The sequence below is a fragment of the Diplotaxodon limnothrissa genome, linkage group LG9 (genome assembly GCF_057381915.1).
Source record: "Diplotaxodon limnothrissa isolate DT_005_m linkage group LG9, D_limnothrissa_male_GT1.1, whole genome shotgun sequence".
In the NCBI taxonomy this organism is placed as follows: Eukaryota; Metazoa; Chordata; class Actinopteri; order Cichliformes; family Cichlidae; genus Diplotaxodon; species Diplotaxodon limnothrissa.
The window spans coordinates 11271870-11285982 of NC_140604.1; the positions used below are offsets into that span (position 1 = coordinate 11271870).

A 14113-nucleotide genomic window follows, 5' to 3' on the forward strand; every position below is an offset into this window, starting at 1 on the left:
TCCCTTCACTCCTAGTGTATATTTATTTTCTTACTCTTCTTATATTTATTGTTTACTTGCACTGCTGTAACTGGAGCCTCGTCGTCTCGTCTCTCTGTATACGTTACTGTATATGGTGGAGTACGGTAAAGTATATTTTGACCTATTTTTACCGCAGCAGCTGATCGAAAGGAGGATTTCTGTTGATGTGCACATGAATGATTTGTGTTTCCTCTACAGGTGAAGGTAGAAAGTGTGTGTGAGCTGATGTGGATGTGAATTCAGCAGCATGGATCGGTGTGAGGACAGAGAGGAGGGAGTCCCTCCCTCTAAACCCACTCTGTGTGGGGAATATGAGAGCCAGACCAAAGCTCAGAGGTGAGATGACCATCTCTAACTCTCCATGACTCTTCTTCATGTCACAACTCAGCACTCACATCACTGCTCCATCTTTATTCACAGGAACCAACCTGGACCCAGCTGTGGGTCTGACAAGTCTAAAGAAGAGGGCATTCAATTCAATTCAACTTCAGCAAACACAAAGTGAAAAAACATTTAATTCAAACATAAACTAAAGCAGAAAGTAACTGCCTTATTTGGTCATCTATCTATCTATCTATCTATCTATCTATCTATCTATCTATCTATCTATCTATCTATCTATCTATCTATCTATCTATCTATCTATCTATCTATCTATCTATCTATCTATCTATCTATCTATGGACATAAGAGATAAAGATTTACATATATAAATAAAAGCAAGCAGTTGACTTGTTAATATTTTGAAATATCTGTAACTGACCAGAGGCAAAAAAAAAAAAACCAAAAAAACATTATGGCCCATCCGACACGAAATGATCACCATTCATGCTGGATGAATTAGTGAAAATAGCGAAAAGAGCAGCCAGCTCTGTTTAAGAAAGTGGTCTTCTGTGACATTCCAGACATACAAAAAACACTGGAATCAGTGGTACTCTTCTTCCTCTCTTTGACTGCTGAGGTTCTCGGTAATATCTACAAAAAATGTCAAAATTTTATTGCAAATTCTTTTAGGATACTGAGTCTTTACTTTTTCATATTTTAATAGCCATTATCAAGTGGGAGTTTTTCTTTTTAGTTTTGTTGTATTATTCTGAGTCTTCATGATGTATCCACAGCGTGGACCAGGAAAGCTCAGAGGTTCCCAGTGGTCAGTCTGCCCAGCAGCACCTGGACTCCATATTTATGGTCTGTACATATACAAATATTACTTTTACATCTATTCTGTTCATAGAACTCATGCTGGGTTCTGGCTCAGAAGGTCGAGTGAGTTTTCCTTTGAACAGAATGTTTTGGTCAGATTTGTGCCTCCACTAAACTGCAAAAACAGTGGAAAATATCAAGTATGCCTCAGTATTTGGGGGGGGGGGGGGGAAGCAAACGGTACACTTTGGCAGCTGGGCAGGCCAAAAAAATAAATAAATGGAATAAAATAACATTTTATTTAGAAGCGCCTTTCAAGAATTGAGTATACCTTAGAAGCAGTTAAATAATAAAATCACAGTATGGCTAATACCACTTGAAAGAGAACATACTACATAATACTACATAGTATTGGGTAGTATTGTAGTGAATACTGCATAAAATGAATCAGAAAAGGAAAGTTTAAAAATATGTGTGTAATGTTGTGAAAGTGGTGTGAAAGAAAGTTCCAGTGCACACTCAGCTGAAAATACTGGAGGGTAATTTGAGCAGATGGGAAAATAACAGTAGCAGAGGAGGATGATGTCAGAGTACGGGAAGGAGTGGAGATGTGCTGAAGATCAGATATGGAGGTGTGACTTTATGGAGATATTTTGAAGTAAGAAGCAGAATCTAAAATCAATGTGATATTTCACAGGAAACCAGTGAAGTGGTTGAAGAGCAGTAGTAATGGGTTCGATTAATGACACAAGCAGCTGAACTTTGCACCAGCTGAAGTCTATGGAGATATTTGTGTGGTAATCTAGACAGGATAAAATTATAATAATCCATATGGAATATAACCAGAGCTTGTACAAGAATAGTAGTAGTGTTATCTGCGGGGAATGATAACTGATTTTATGTAGCTGGAAATATGATGACCAAGTAATAATACTGATAAGTATTTCAAAGTTTAGTGCTCTATCAAGAGAAACATCTCCTCATCTCCGAATAACAATGTATGGTCATTCAATGTACTATATGGATTATCTGCCACATGCTGTGGGATCATAAAAATTATACTACTGAAAAGGGCATAAAGTTATTACACTGCACGGCGCAGTAACACTGAGGTGGAAAATTTCTGGCTTCACCAGATTGGATAAAGGCTCCATAATATCCAGAATTAGCTGCAGATGTAGAGAGACGTGTTCTTAAGAACAACATGAGACATAACTTTGTGACAACATTAAAATTTAAGAGCAATATAAAGGGATAGATATATGGAAAATATTCTCAGAAACTGTGGATTTTGCCTTGCCCCTCTTCTTTTAGAGAACAAGGGTTTGAATTTCATTGAGGTTTTGTGTATGTTGAGCCTAATTAAACTGATTCCTAGAAACAGTTTTGGGGTATTTCATAAAATATTTTGTTCCAGACGTTGGAGGACCAAATAATCTCTTTTGTGAAGAACGAGCTGAAGAACATCAAGACAGGTCTGAGTCCAGATGACCTACAATGTTTTGAGAGTCAATGTGAGGATGACTTACAGAGTGTGGATGAAGAACACAGTACGAGCAGAAGAGAAGCTTTTGTGATGATTACAGTGGACTTCCTGAAGAGAATGAAGAAGAATAAGTTCGCTGAGTGTTTGCTGAGAGGTGAGAATTTTTCTCTAAATAAAAATACATTCTAAAAAAACATGCTAAAACATTGAACAATATTTCAAGTAATAGAAAAAAATACATTCAACATATGTGATGAATCATTGATTTTGTGTGTGTCACTCAGGAACCTGCACTCGGAACTTCCAGCGGCATCAACATGAATTTAAATCTAACATGAAGAAGAAGTTCCAATGTGTGTTTGAGGGGATCGCTAAAGCAGGAGACCAAACCCTTCTGAATCAGATCTACACAGAGCTCTACATCACAGAGGGACGGACTGTAGATTTCAGCGATGAACATGAGGTCAGACAGATTGAAACAACATCCAGTAAACCAGACACTCTAGAAGCAATAATCAGACAAGAAGACATCTTTAAAGACTCACGTGAAAGAAATAAACCAATCAGAACAGTGCTGACAAAGGGAGTGGCTGGCATAGGGAAAACTGTCTTAACACAGAAATACACCCTCGACTGGGCAGAAGACAAAGCCAACCAGCACATCCAGTTCATATTTCCATTCACTTTCAGAGAGCTGAATGTGCTGAAAGAGAAAAAGTTCAGCTTGGTGGAACTTGTTCATCACTTCTTTACTAAAACCAAAGAAGCAGGAATCTGCAGCTTTGAAAACTTCCAGGTTGTGTTCATCTTTGATGGTCTGGATGAGTGTCGACCTCCTCTGGACTTCCAAAAAACTACAATCCTAACTGACCCTAGAAAGTCCTCCTCAGTGGATGTGCTGCTGATAAACCTCATCAGGGGGAAACTGCTTCCCTCTGCTCGTCTCTGGATAACCACACGACCTGCAGCAGCCAATCAGATCCCTCCTGAATGTCTTGACAGGGTAACAGAGGTCAGAGGGTTCACTGACCCACAGAAGGTGGAGTACTTCAGGAAGAGATTCACAGATAAGAAGCAGATCAGCACCATCATCTCCCACATTAAGACCTCACGAAGCCTTCACATCATGTGCCACATCCCAGTCTTCTGCTGGATCACTGCTACAGTTGTGGAGGATGTGCTGAAAACCAGAGAGGGAGGGCAGCTGCCCAAGACCCTGACTGAGATGTACATCCACTTCCTGGTGGTTCAAGCCAAAGTGAAGAAGGTCAAGTATGATCGAGGAGCTGAGACAGATCCACCCTGGAGTCCAGAGAGCAGGAAGATGATTGAGTCTCTGGGAAAACTGGCGTTTGATCAGCTGCAGAAAGGAAACCTGATTTTCTATGAATCAGACCTGATAGAGTGTGGCATCGATATCAGAGCAGCCTCTGTGTACTCAGGAGTGTTCACACAAATCTTTAAAGAGGAGAGAGGACTGTACCAGGACAAGGTGTTCTGCTTCATCCATCTGAGTGTTCAGGAGTTTCTGGCTGCTCTTCATGTCCATCTGACCATCATCAACTCTGGAGTCAATCTGCTGGTAGAACAAGTAATTACATCCCAGATGTCTGAAAGAAGAGAAGAATCTGCAGGGAGACACTTCTACCAGAGTGCTGTGGACAAGGCCTTGCAGAGTCCAAATGGACACCTGGACTTGTTTCTCCGCTTCCTCCTGGGTCTTTCATTGCAGACCAATCAGACTCTCCTACGAGGCCTTCTGACAGAGACACGAAGTAACAAACAGGAAACAGTTCAGTACATCAAGAAGAAGCTCAGTGAGAATCTGTCTGCCGAGAAAAGCATCAATCTGTTCCACTGTTTGAATGAACTGAGTGATTGTTCTCTAGTGGAAGAGATCCAACAGTCGCTGAGATCAGGAAGACTTTCCCAAAATAAACTTTCTCCTGCTCAGTGGTCAGCTCTGGTCTTCATCTTACTGTCATCAGAAAAAGATCTGGATGTGTTTGACCTGAAGAAATACGCTTCAGAGGAGGCTCTTCTGAGACTGCTGCCAGTGGTCAAAGTCTCCAACAAAGCTCTGTATGTATGCATCTATATATACACATTGAAATGTTTATGCAAGTACGGTTTATAGCAACAGAAAGTCTTAGCATGTCTAAAACATTTGTGTATTTAACCTTTATCAAAGTGGACCCAGAGTTTTTCTTTAACTCTTCAAAAACTAATATAAATAAAAGAAAAAAATTCCTGGAAAGAGCTAAGGCAACTTCTTTTTTAACAGAGGATGAATGGTGTGTTCATCAAGGTTCAGTATGTGATAATTAAGGATTATTTTGAACTGTATCTAGCAACAGCAATCACTCCTACTCTAATTAGGAAAGTATAGATGCCTGTGTCAGTGGGTATTGATCTGTAATCACTAAAAGTACTAGATCTCCACTTGCTTAACAGATACAGTGGTGTAACTGTGATATTTTGAAGCAAATTCTGTTTTCTTTCTTTTTTCCAAGTTGAAAATAAGTTATTTAATTTGATCACAAATATAATTTCAGACTGTCTGGCTGTAACCTCACAGAGAGAAGCTGTGAAGCTCTGTGCTCAGTTCTCAGCTCCCTGTCTTCTAGTTTGGGAGAACTAGACCTGAGTAACAATGACCTGCGTGACTCAGGAGTAAAGCTTCTATCTGCTGGATTGAAGAGTCCAAGCTGTTCACTGAAAACTCTCAGGTAAGAATTAAAGCTTTTTTCATTAATTTTCGTTAATTTATGTTTATAATCTGGATTATATTATTATTCATATTTATATTAATTGGTAAATGGTAAATGGCCTGTATTTGTATAGCGCTTTACTCAGTCCCTAAGGCCCCCAAAGCGCTTTACACATTCAGTCATTCACCCATTCACACACACATTAACACACTGGTGATGGCAAGCTACATTGTAGCCACAGCTGCCCTGGGGCGCACTGACAGAGGCGAGGCTGCCGGACACTGGCGCCACCGGGCCCTCTGACCACCACCAGTAGGCAACGGGTGAAGTGTCTTGCCCAACGACACAACGACCAAGACTCTTAGCCTCTGATTTACAAATTTTATTTATTCATCTTCACATCATTTTTTTTAAATCATGGACTATGAACCTGTGTGTATAACATGCTTGTATAACAGAACATTTCATTACTGTAAACTTAATGTTTTTAACACAAGAAATAAAAGCATAACCTGTGTATTGACAAAACCTTAGGGCAGTGAAAAAAGAAATCAACAGCACCTATCAATTGTAAAAATGGATAAAATAAATAAAAAAAAACATTCAATAACACAAACAAATTGCTCTGAAAGGTAAAAAATTACACAATATAAGGCACTAAATATAACAAAGGAAACATTTTCTATATCTGATCCTGTGGCAATGAAGTTGAAACAGATAAAGTGCTCTTTTGTCTTTTGCAGAATTTAGTCCGGTTTATCAATTTCCGATACATAGCCATTAACCATAACCGATGACCTCTGTGTCTTTATATAGGAATCTATGCGTATCAATTGGTTACTCCTTTCAACCTTTGTGTCCCACCTTGAGAATCTATATGTTTTTGCCTCAGATAAATTGGGGCCGCAAAGCAATTTTTAATAGCAAGATTTAATAACATATGTGCTGTAATCTTTGCTTTCATTGTGTTAATGTATTACTTCCTGTTACAACACAATGTGGTGTTTTTTGCTTAAACCTTTCAGTGCAATAATTGCAAACTTTTACATATTGACTTATTTTATACTGTGATCTACATCTGCTTTTGAAAGCACACTTTCATTTGAACCACCAGCAAATTAAACTCGTAGTATGTCAGTAGCAGTATGGTCTGTGGTTCTCCAGCTGTGTCACCACCACTTTCCTGCTCAGTGTCAAATGTTTAGTTATTCATCTGTCTCTTCAACACTAAAGGTACTTCACTGTTCTGAAAATATTCATGCTAAAATTGAAAAGATTTTTTTCTCAGGGTGATGCTGAAAAAACAGTTTGAGCATTTGTTACTTTGAGGTTTGACTTTGACTGTAATCATTATCTTCTAAATGCTCCCACAGAAGTTTTCAGTTGCTCCAAAATGCTGCAGTGAGATTACAGAGACAGAGGCATTGAAAAAGAGATCGTACTTCTCCCATAATAGCTTCTATTACCCCATTTTCTGGACTATAAGGCACACTGTCACTGAATGGGTCTGTTTTCATAAATAAGGTGCACCGGATCATAAGGCACAACAACAAGTTGTGCCTTATAACAAACTTTATTTGTCACATACACAATCACACAACATGAGTGTTGCATGCTTGTGTCTGAGCTGCGAACAGGCTGCAGATGTAGCCACACTCTTCCCGGGCTTAGTTAAAACAGCTGTGCAAACGTGACACCGGTGATAGTTTGATCGGAACGTCAGGGAAAAGCCTGCGGGATGCGACCCAAAGGCCCATCCCGAGAGCAGAGAAACTGCCCCACACTGTCTGCAGACACAGGAGGTGGCTGAAAGTCAGGGGGCAGAGGGAGGGAAAGCCCTGAGAGCAGCCACTGGGTCCTCAAAGGCCTCCAGCTGATCCCCAGGGCCCGAAGCTGGGACATCAGGAGCAGAAGTGTAGCTCACCACTGACTGGGACCCCGGCTGGCCGCGCAAACCCATGACACGCGGGCAATACACTAGATAGGGAGAGGATGGTGGAGGATGGAGAACTGTCACCCGCTGGCTGAGGTTTCAGACACAGTGAGTTCGGACTGGCTCGTTAACCGGCGAACCACGGGCAACACACCAGGGGACACAGCCTGCAACAGCAGGTTGAGCAAGGGATGTGACCCGAAGGTCCGTGCTGAGAGCCAAGCAGCCACTCCGCACCGTCCTTGGACAGAGGAACAGCAAGAGTGAACTCGTGAACGAGACACCTGTAGGCTGCCAGGAAGTTTAGCTCACTGAGTGAGCCCCTGAGTGGCTGCGTAAACCTGCAGTTTCCTTTTAAATTCAGAGTTTATAAAAATCCTTTTCTCATGATTTCCCGAATGATCAGGCCATAAAGAAACAATAATACCACATTTACTTTTGCAGGTTAAAATTGTGGTTCTTAGTGTTTCCAAAAAGTAGAATTAGATAATTAAACTTGAAACAATAGTGTTAAATGGACTAACTTTTATATAGCGCTTTATACAGCATCCCACATTCACCCAAGCACTGTTTTCCAACTAAAATTCATACTCTGATGGATGCAAATGGGGGTTAGTATCTTGCCGAAGGATATTTGGCATGCAGACTGGGGGAGCCAGGGACCGAACCACCAACCTTCCAATCAGCAGATGACCTGCTATACCTCCTGAGCTATAGCCACCCCCTTGATAATCTGACTACATAACAAGTCTTATCTAGTCAAATGGATAGATGGCCCTGTATTTGGAGATAAGAAAAACAAATAAAACAATCCTTACGTGCAGTATTCACAGATGGATTGTTTTTTTCTTTTTTTGTTTGTTTACTTTTGTCTGTCTACAGTCTATCAGGCTGTCTGATTACAGAGGAAGGCTGTACTTCTCTGGCTTCAGCTCTGAACTCCAACCCCTCCCATCTGAGAGAGCTGGACCTGAGCTACAATCATCCAGGCGCCTCAGGAGTGGAGCTCCTTTCGTCTCAACTGAAGGATCCACGCTGGAGACTGGACACTCTCAGGTATGGGAATAGTATCTGATAGAGGAGGAAGAGTTGAAAACATTTTCTTTAAATAATTTAATTCTTTAATTTGTGTTTGTTTCATGCAGATGTGACATAAACAAACACACAACAAACTTCTATCTATATTTAATTATTTAACTATAATTATTTACAGCTGTGGCTCAATAATTTGTTGAAACCACTTTGGCAGCAATTACAGCCTCAAGTCTGTTTGGGACAAATAATCAATTTCTGTGCTTTTGCCTCTTTTTAAACTTTGTTTTGAGAAATACAGCATACAAAGTAGAGTACGAAATCCCATGAAAATGGAAAGATACTTAAACACAAAAATCTGACAAAACAGAGCTGGTAAAGAAAATATGAGAGGTTTAAATGTGGCTGCGTGTAGTCAATGTGAGGGTACTCATTTATGTTCAGTCCACAATTAACGCATTTGAGCAGAGGAAAATGTGGGGATTCAAATGATGATAAGAGAAAAACAACAATAAATTATTATTATGTTGTGGTCAGTAATGTATTACACAGTAATTGTCCATTTCCTTAAAATAATGCAGTACATTGGTCTTTCAAAAAATGCAGACCAAACTGCAGTTGTTTGTATTCACTTACACAGCATGTCTGTACAATTTACTGGAGTCATCAAAAACAGCAGACAGCAGTCATATCTCAAGTCTAATAACAGAAGACGGGAAGCTGTTTTGATCCTTAATGACTGTGTCAGTCGTTATAACTTACAACACACAAGGTCAATGTAGACCTCATACTAGCAAATTAGACTAGCACCAACAGGGAGTGCAGAATTATTAGGCAAGTTGTATTTTTGAAGAATAATTTTATTATTGAACAACAACCATGTTCTCAATGAACCCAAAAAACTCATTAATATCAAAGCTGAATGTTTTTGGAAGTCGTTTGTAGTTTGTTTTTAGTTTTAGCTATTTTAGGGGGATATCTGTGTGTGCAGGTGACTATTACTGTGCATAATTATTAGGCAACTTAACAAAAAACAAATATATACCCATTTCAATTATTTATTTTTACCAGTGAAACCAATATAACATCTCCACATTCACAAATATACATTTCTAACATTCAAAAACAAAACAAAAACAAGTCAGCGCCCAATATAACCACCTTTCTTTGCAAGGACACTCAAAAGCCTGCCATCCATGGATTCTGTCAGTGTTTTGATCTGTTCACCATCAACATTGCGTGCAGCAGCAACCACAGCCTCCCAGACACTGTTCAGAGAGGTGTACTGTTTTCTCTCCTTGTAAATCTCACATTTGATGATGGACCACAGGTTCTCAATGGGGTTCAGATCAGGTGAACAAGGTGGCCATGTCATTAGTTTTTCTTCTTTTATACCCTTTCTTGCCAGCCACGCTGTGGAGTACTTGGACGCGTGTGATGGAGCATTGTCCTGCATGAAAATCATGTTTTTCTTGAAGGATGCAGACTTCTTCCTGTACCACTGCTTGAAGAAGGTGTCTTCCAGAAACTGGCAGTAGGACTGGGAGTTGAGCTTGACTCCATCCTCAACCCGAAAAGGCCCCACAAGCTCATCTTTGATGATACCAGCCCAAACCAGTACTCCACCTCCACCTTGCTGGCGTCTGAGTCGGACTGGAGCTCTCTGCCCTTTACCAATCCAGCCACGGGCCCATCCATCTGGCCCATCAAGACTCACTCTCATTTCATCAGTCCATAAAACCTTAGAAAAACCAGTCTTGAGATATTTCTTGGCCCAGTCTTGACGTTTCAGCTTGTGTGTCTTGTTCAGTGGTGGTCGTCTTTCAGCCTTTCTTACCTTGGCCATGTCTCTGAGTATTGCACACCTTGTGCTTTTGGGCACTCCAGTGATGTTGCAGCTCTGAAATATGGCCAAACTGGTGGCAAGTGGCATCTTGGCAGCTGCACGCTTGACTTTTCTCAGTTCATGGGCAGTTATTTTGCGCCTTGGTTTTTCCACATGCTTCTTGCGACCCTGTTGACTATTTTGAATCAAACGCTTGATTGTTCGATGATCACGCTTCAGAAGCTTTGCAATTTTGAGACTGCTGCATCCCTCTGCAAGATATCTCACTATTTTTGACTTTTCTGAGCCTGTCAAGTCCTTCTTTTGACCCATTTTGCCAAAGGAAAGGACGTTGCCTAATAATTATGCACACCTGATATAGGGTGTTGATGTCATTAGACCACACCCCTTCTCATTACAGAGATGCACATCACCTAATATGCTTAATTGGTAGTAGGCTTTCGAGCCTATACAGCTTGGAGTAAGACAACATGCATGAAGAGGATGATGTGGACAAAATACTCATTTGCCTAATAATTCCGAACTCCCTGTATAGTACAAATAACACCATCTATTACTGTGTCTGAATGTGTGGTATTGGCACTGCCAGTTTAGGCCTAAAGAGATATGAGTTTTAAAAAAAGACCACCTAATTTAAATGTATTCATTACATGCTTGTTAAAAGCTAACTTCCATAAGCACAATAACCAGATGAAACATATGGCAGTGTTTATATGTAACATAGGCAACCTTAAAATGTTTCTTATGATTCAACTGTGGGATTTAACTGAATTCTTTAGAAGGACAGGCTAAATTACTTTATTTTCAACTTTAAGGCCAACCTACATTTTAACTATTTAACAGGCCACTAATCTAGTTTATGGCTTTGCACTTTCACAACCAAACATGTATCTAAACACATTGTTTTAATAAAAAAAAAATACTATTGATATTATTATTATTACTGTTATTTAACATGTAATTAAACAAAAATGTCCATTAAATATAAAAGCAGTTTGCTTATGTTGTTAAAGAAAGGCTAGATTTGACATTAAGAGATGTTCAAAGGCAACAAAAAAAGCCTTAAAAGAAATACGGGGTTTAAGAATATGTAACATTATAAAGGTTCATAAGGGTGAAGCTTCTCCAGGTTTGCTCATCATATTTCAGAAAAAAACCCCTGTGCACCATGAACATGCGGACTGATCTATGCCAGAGAGGAGGAAAGCAGTGACATGGAATTTTCAAACCATATTGTTTTGTCCTTCCGCACTGAGAAGCAAAATTTCCATCTTACTTAGTTTTTCTAATTTAAGACAACTCAAATAAACTGGGTTGATCGACTTTTTGGATGAAAAGTACTGGTAACCTACTTAAACTGAGTTCTAATAACAAGTTGATAAAAACTGAGTTCAGTCTACTTAACAGAAAATTTAAAGATGCTGACACACACAGACGCAGCGGCTCACTGCTCCTCACGTTTGGTGCTTTGTTTTTTACTTTTTCCATGTGTATATGTGTGGGTGTATGCGTTTTCTATTACTATACATCAAGTGGAGTCCACTTACAGTCGACCTTTTGAGTTTACACTGTGCAAGGAACATTATGTCGGACCATCACCACTTCCATGGCATTCCGGAGGACATAATAAGAACTCCAGGGTCTCCATGGTTGGTTCTTCCCAGCGGTAAGCCAAAGAGGAAACATAAACAAAGGAGGCAAAAGCGTGGCTGCTCTAGCAAAGCTAAAGAAACAACCATTTAAGCCACCGTTTCCGAGTATCTTCCTCTTCAACGTCAGGTCCATAACCAACAAAAATGACAAACTGAGATTACAAACTGCAGTCAACAAGTATGTACAGGACAGCAGCATTGTACTATTCACAGAGACTTGGCTGCAGCCATCAATTCCGGTATTTACCAATACCTTATCGGTAGATTAATTCCAAACAGCTCTCATGTTTCTTCATTTTTCCAATCTCCTAACATGGGGACGTGTTGGGTGCCCGGAAGCCTAACATATTGACAATTTTTCACCTAGAATAAAATGTTATGCTTTGGGAGGGAGAACCTGTTGGGACTGAAGTGTATTTGTGAAACTGTTGGACTGTTCCATTATCAGTGTCTAACATTATGTGTATGACAGCGATGTAATGTCCATGTGTGCATGCTGAAAGAGACTGTGCTGGTCTGACCCCCCTCCTCCTTTCAGGGTGGAGCCTGCTGGAGAACAATGGTTGACACCAGGTCTGAGGAAGTGTAAGTGTGTTTTTAATGTGATGCATGAAAACAAAGCAGCACACATTCAACCATCTTCAAACTGTCACATCACTCATTCACATCTCTGATGTCAGGAGGCATCAAAGTGTCAATCAGATGATGGATCAATAACTGCAGCTGGATTGTGTTTGTTCTCTCCACCAGATTCCTGTCAACCCACAATTGACACAAACACAGTACACAGAAACCTCAAACTGTCTGACAACAACAGGAAGGTGACACATGTGCATGAGGTTCAGTCGTATCCTGATCACCCACACAGATTTGATGTTCATCAGCTGCTGTGTAGAGATGGTCTGACTGATCGTGGTTACTGGGAGGTCGAGTGGAAAGGAGAGGTTTGGATGACAGTGAGTTACAGAAGAATAAAAAGGAAAGGAGTCAGCAATGACTGTTTGTTTGGAGAGAATGATCATTCCTGGAGGTTGTATTGCTCTGATGCTGGTCCTATTTATGTTTGTCACGATACCAAATTCATATCCACCTCCTCCTCCTCCTCCGTCTCTAACAGAGTAGCAGTGTACGTGGACGTTCCTGCTGGCACTTTGTCCTTCTACAGAGTCTCCTCTGACACTCTGATCCATCTCCACACCTTCAACACCACATTCACTGAACCTCTTTATCCTGGATTAAAAGTCTTTATGGGTGCCTCAGTGTGTCTGTGCTGAGTTGAGTGTAAAGAGTGTCCTCCTGTTAGAGAAACACTGACTGTTGAACAGATAGTTCAGTCTGTACATGTCTGTCTCTTTTACTCAGAAACACGCTTTCAGATTTATGGATTCAGTTGATGTTTTAAACTGTTGATTGATATTGATATTGATCTTCAGGTCTGAAGCTCAGTTGACAACAAGCTCGAGCTCATTAAAATGCATCCAAATGTTTGATTTCTCTTTCTTAATGGGATTTTTCCAAAGTCTCCACATGCTCTTACTGTTTCACTCATTGTTGGAAGCTAATAATTTGAAAATGTTTCAGCCATATAAGCTGAAAATATTGGCTCAATAGTTTTAAATGCAGTTATAACCAGAATATCATTGTTTTGAGGGATCATAATTAGGGATGGGTATTGATAAGATTTTCACGATTCCGATTCCATTTTCGATTCTGTTTAACGATTCGATTCTTTATCGATTCTCTTATCGATTCTTTTTAAAAAAGGAGAACACTAAGGTCGATTAGCTTAGAACTTTGTTTTATATCTTCTCTTTGAACAAGATAGAAATTTAGGAGTAACATGGCCTTACAAACCCAGCAGTGAGATCTTAAGAGATCCAGCCTACAGCTCTTCAATGTGGTGTCACAGGGACCCCGGGGAAAAAAATTGTAAATGTAAAATAATAAAATAAATATTCTTCTGTAGCAATAACAAAGTATAACATAAATTATTCTGTAGCAATTACACAAGAATATCCAGTAATGTCCCTGCCTACAATTAAACACATTCACTTACCGAAAATCGGGGGCATCTGCTGTGGCAAATGGGTGCAAGCCTTTGACCACAAACTTAGTCACTGCTCGGTAACATTAGTCTATCCTGGCTTGAAAGGAGACGCTACCGGTAGACTGCAGCGAGAACTGCCAGCGAGCGCCAGCCAGACTCTGTCTCTCTCATCATGGTCACCTAAACGCACAGTAATGGCAGATAAGGCAGATCGCGCTAACATAATATGCACTGTTAGTTGA

The 14113-nt window shown here is 40.1% G+C and overlaps 1 protein-coding gene across 2 annotated transcripts; it reads left to right on the top strand.

Moving 5' to 3' along the window:
* The first annotated feature begins 259 nt into the window (after positions 1 to 259).
* LOC146625179 (protein NLRC3-like) lies at positions 260 to 13098 on the top strand. Of its 2 annotated transcripts, XM_085362645.1 has the most exons (9): positions 260 to 357; positions 442 to 522; positions 1140 to 1209; positions 2582 to 2804; positions 2935 to 4732; positions 5206 to 5379; positions 8177 to 8350; positions 12363 to 12409; positions 12575 to 13098. In XM_085362645.1, the coding sequence occupies exons 1-9, from the start codon at positions 269 to 271 to the stop codon at positions 13096 to 13098; spliced, it is 3180 nt and encodes a 1059-aa protein (XP_085218771.1). In that variant the 5' UTR covers positions 260 to 268. The 2 variants fall into 2 exon arrangements, with proteins under 2 accessions (XP_085218771.1, XP_085218770.1); XM_085362644.1 differs by lacking the exon at positions 8177 to 8350 and having other exon boundaries at positions 269 to 357.
* Positions 13099 to 14113: the final 1015 nt, after the last annotated feature.